General features: G+C 29.4%; 2 protein-coding genes across 5 annotated transcripts in view; one reads left to right on the top strand and one right to left on the bottom strand.

Annotated features, from left to right (window-relative positions):
* Positions 1-3,048, bottom strand: part of LOC107611727 (amino acid permease 4-like) — a 5,274-nt gene extending 2,226 nt beyond the window's left edge. Inside the window, exons 1-4 of the mRNA XM_016313624.2 lie at positions 2,403-3,048; positions 1,920-2,150; positions 1,227-1,320; positions 405-619 (exon numbers count right to left, since the gene is read on the bottom strand). Of these exons, the coding sequence (XP_016169110.1) occupies positions 405-619; positions 1,227-1,320; positions 1,920-2,150; positions 2,403-2,601 (739 nt within the window). The 5' untranslated portion in view covers positions 2,602-3,048. The remainder of the gene's footprint in view (positions 1-404; positions 620-1,226; positions 1,321-1,919; positions 2,151-2,402) is intronic.
* Positions 3,248-4,179, top strand: part of LOC107614067 (4-hydroxy-tetrahydrodipicolinate synthase, chloroplastic-like) — a 4,671-nt gene continuing 3,739 nt past the window's right edge. For 2 of the 4 annotated variants that reach the window (XM_021110091.1, XM_021110090.1), the window contains exons 1-2: positions 3,248-3,394; positions 3,585-3,687. In XM_021110091.1, the coding sequence (XP_020965750.1) occupies positions 3,663-3,687 (25 nt within the window). In that variant the 5' untranslated portion in view covers positions 3,248-3,394; positions 3,585-3,662. Of the gene's footprint in view, positions 3,688-4,179 lie in introns of all 4 variants that reach the window. The other 2 variants (XM_021110089.1, XM_016316293.2) reach the window with 1 other exon arrangement.

Genomic DNA, 4,179 nt, shown 5'->3' with positions numbered 1-4,179 from the left:
CCCTTAAACCCTTAAATTCGCGGCTGATCATGTAGAGGTTTAATTTTATTTTTGAGATTGCACTTATGCTTTATTTTTAGTCCTAAAATTTTTAAAGTACTAATTTTAGTCTTTATGATCAATTTCATATTATTTTATTAATGTATCGCACAAAATGACATGTAAATATATCATGCAACATGTTAATAAAACAATAATAATTAACTAGTCAGATACTAAAATAATTTTTAGAATATTACAAAGACAAAAACTAAATTGATAATTTTTGAAATTTTAGTGACTAGAATATAAAATACCACCAAATTAAACCTTTACTCATTAATGCATATAATGATTTGTGTTTAACAATAGAGAGTGTTAGTTATATCAAGCAAATTAAAGTAAAAAAATAAGTTAAACATAACCTGAAATTTGAGCAATTCCAAGAGCTAGAGCAATTAATGAATATGTGAAGGACATGATCGTAGAAAGATTTGATAACCATTTCATCTTATGGATATTAGAAATCTGAGAAAATCCAAGTTGGATTGTCCCAAACCAAATTATATAATGGTTACCAGAGACATGACATGTTTTTGTTCCGTGAGAGAAATATATACAGTTCGTCTTTTTAATTGCCCTGCCAACCAAAGTCAATAAATTGTAATCAATTTTAAACATAATTGTCTTTTTATAACTTCAGAATAATTATGGTAAGATTTAAGTAATTTTAATAACAAGATAATACATGAATTTTCTTTTAACTAGATTATATTTATTTATTTTACTGGTATTATTCAAGAGTTTAATTTTTATAACAACTGTAATTAATAATTATTAATTAATAATAATTAATTATTATGGAGTACAATTTAAAAACTCTTATTGGCTTGTTGTTGGCTAAAGGTTATAGAAATTGTTAAGTTAATTATCTAAAATTTAGTAAAATATGATTAGTTGACTTGAGCTTAGCAAGTTAGTCTATTATGAGAAATTAGTTTCTTTTTTTATAGTAAAAAATAAAGCTCAACCTTCCAATTTTTATCCATAAAAATTTGAAATCCATTAAAAAAAATGGCAAATTATTTCAACTTACCGCTCATTGCTTTAAATCATTAGAATGGACTTCTTTATATAATTATCACTCAAAGTATATTATTATATATATACATACAAATTAACCAAATGAAATTAATTTCAAAATTTTAAAGATTTCAAAGATAAACGTAAGGATTAATTGAACTCACATCATACTCATGGCAGCCGCAATTGTATATCCTATTGAAGTTCCATAAAGATTTGCATATTGTATTATCCCACAAAAAATGGAATTTTTTCCTCCTGTAAAATAATAATGGCATATCCAATATTATTTATGAGAATATTTAATTTTCAATGGATTATACTTGTTATCATAACTTAGTTTTCTATTTTCCAAAACACTTTATAGTTTCCTATTTTTCAAAAAACTTTATAATGAAATATATATGACCACTAAATCATAGTACTTTATCAGTAAGTAATATTACTCTGTTTTATAAATACAACTACAACAACAACAAAACATCCTATATTTATTAATCATTAAATAAACTATCTAGTCACAGCAAGATTCACACTAATATCATCAAATTTAGAATAGTGTTATTTCTTTGAAATTGTCCTTGAGATAGACATTGTTTTAATTAATGTACAACCAAAATAAACACCTTAAATTACACCTATACAATTAAATCTATTATAAAAAAATACCAAATTAAATATACATTTTCAAGTTGCATGTGTCATTTTTAATATTACGTAAATATGTATTTGCAATTAACAAAAAGAACAAGAAACACATAAGATCATCTATATCTCTTCAAAATGCATCATCAGATTGAAAAAGATCTGCTTGTAAATGTAAAATTCATGTATAACTTAATTTTGTTTGTACTTACCTAAAATGTTTTCAACAGCTTCCATGTATGTGTAGTTCCTCTTGCCAGTAATAGGGTCCCCAGCACGATAACAATTGGCAAGAAAATGTGAAGTATATAACGTGAGGAGACCGAAGATCATGACAATAAGGCCGCCACTCCAACCTAACTGTGCTATGGACCATGCTAAGGACAAAGTTCCTGATCCAATTACTGCTGTTATTATATATGAACTTGTTGTCCACATGGTTCCTGCACCAAATATAATATATATCAAATATCATAAAAAATTATATCCATCTAAATAATTAATATGCAAGTTAAGAACGTTATTTAAAGCTTCTTATAATAAAACGCCATTGAAATTAAATCTCTTCGTATATAATCAATGATAGCTTCAATTATTTTTTTTTATGATTTTCTTATAAAAGAGAAAGAAGAAAAGGAAGAGATTGTAACAATAACATGCATGCATTAGTTTAATTTAATTAGTATTATTATTACCTGTTCGTTTTTGCCGGCCATCGTCGTCATATAGGGAGGCATCTTCATGGTGGCTAACTGAAGAGATTTCAATTTCTTCAATTTCTTCAATCCTGTCTTGTGTTGTGGCGGCTGAAGAGATTTCTTCAATTTCTTCAATCCTGTCTTGTGTAGTTGCGGCTGAAGAGATTTCTTCAATTATGTCTTGTGTGTTATGCATCTTGGAGACTTCGAATATGACTATTCCACTTTACAACTAATAAGTGTAAAAGAGAATTAAATAGGAAAGATACAGTGCAGGGTTTGGTGGTAATCAAGGGGAACAATAGTTATGGGGCTTCCAATGTTGCACAGGGGGCTGAACAACTATATATAAGGTTGGTGGTTAGACCCCAATTTATTCGATGTTTCTGCATGTTCTTGATTTCTGCAGAATCTCGGACACAGTTTACCATTTGGAACCATTTGCACGTCACCTATCAACTCAAAGAAAATGCCCGCGAAAAGAGCGGTAATAAATTGAAGAACAAGAAGCAGAACTTCCACTCACTCTCTTTATTTGCTAATTAAAATGCAGGTCACCTATCAACTCATCACACAAATAAAATGCCCGCGAAAAGAACGGTAACAAATCAAAGAACAAGAAGCAGAACTGCAACTCACTCTCTTTATATGCTAATTATCACAACTTCTGAACTACTGTATATACAAGCATGCAATTCAACTGAAAAATATAAAAAAATATAACTTTACTTTTAACAATATTCATAGTCTTTTTATATTTACTTAGAAATTACAAGTCTTATCCTTAACTTTCAATAGAAAAAATATATATATTTACAAACTACTGTAACATAATCATAGTAAAATTCATCATAAATACTATGTTTAAGGGAATGTCTGCACAGAGAGTACCTTAACTTGTAAAACCCTACCTCTCTCCTCTTCACTTTCCCTTCTCTGCCGGAATCTGACGCAGTACCTCTGTCACCCACCGCCTCTCTCCTCTTCTCGTAACCACTCCTCCGCTTTCACTATCACCACCACTTTTATGACCCCAATTACTACCATTATTATCATCTAAAAAACTCAATCCTCCCTATCCCTCTTTCTCTCTTTATCTATTTCGAGTCGGATTTCATTCTCATTATCGGATTTTTTCATTGACCGGTAGTAATATTCGTCACTCTTTTCGTTGAATAGTGATGGCGGCGATGCTGAAGAGCTATAGTAGCAGTGCGTGCTTCACTGCTTCTGGTTTTGCTGTTTTTCGCTCCAACAATGCCACCAACGCCAGTAACAAGAGGTTATAATAAAAAGTATCGATTTTTTATTTGCTTAATATGTCATTTCTTTTATAAAAATATCGTTTTTTTTTATCTTGTGTTTGTCACTCATACATGTGTTTGCTTATTCTAGTTCTCATTTCAATGTTGACTTGATCTTTACTTCTTTAGTTAATTGGCGGTTTTATATGTATGACGTAAGGGACTAAGTTGATAGGGAAAAAAGATCAATTTAAATATCTCACATTGGAGCAATTTGAGTATCTGTCTTTTACTTAATGCTCATGTCGATTGATTAATAGATACTGTTACTATAGTGGGGTTTGTCATGGTTGATGGATTATCTTATATATTGAGTATTTCCTTGTTTTGATTTGGGTTTTGTTTTGCTCTATTAGGTGTATATTTGCATTGCTACTTAATTTGTAACTAGAGACGGACTCAGATACATGAGAAGGGAGGTATTTACCCCTACTAAATTTTAAAAAAATAATTATAATTTTATATAATTA

This window comes from Arachis ipaensis, chromosome B08, assembly GCF_000816755.2.
Source record: "Arachis ipaensis cultivar K30076 chromosome B08, Araip1.1, whole genome shotgun sequence".
Taxonomy (NCBI): domain Eukaryota; kingdom Viridiplantae; phylum Streptophyta; class Magnoliopsida; order Fabales; family Fabaceae; genus Arachis; species Arachis ipaensis.
Note: the sequence above shows the minus strand (reverse complement) of the source record. Positions and strands in the feature narration are given on the sequence as shown.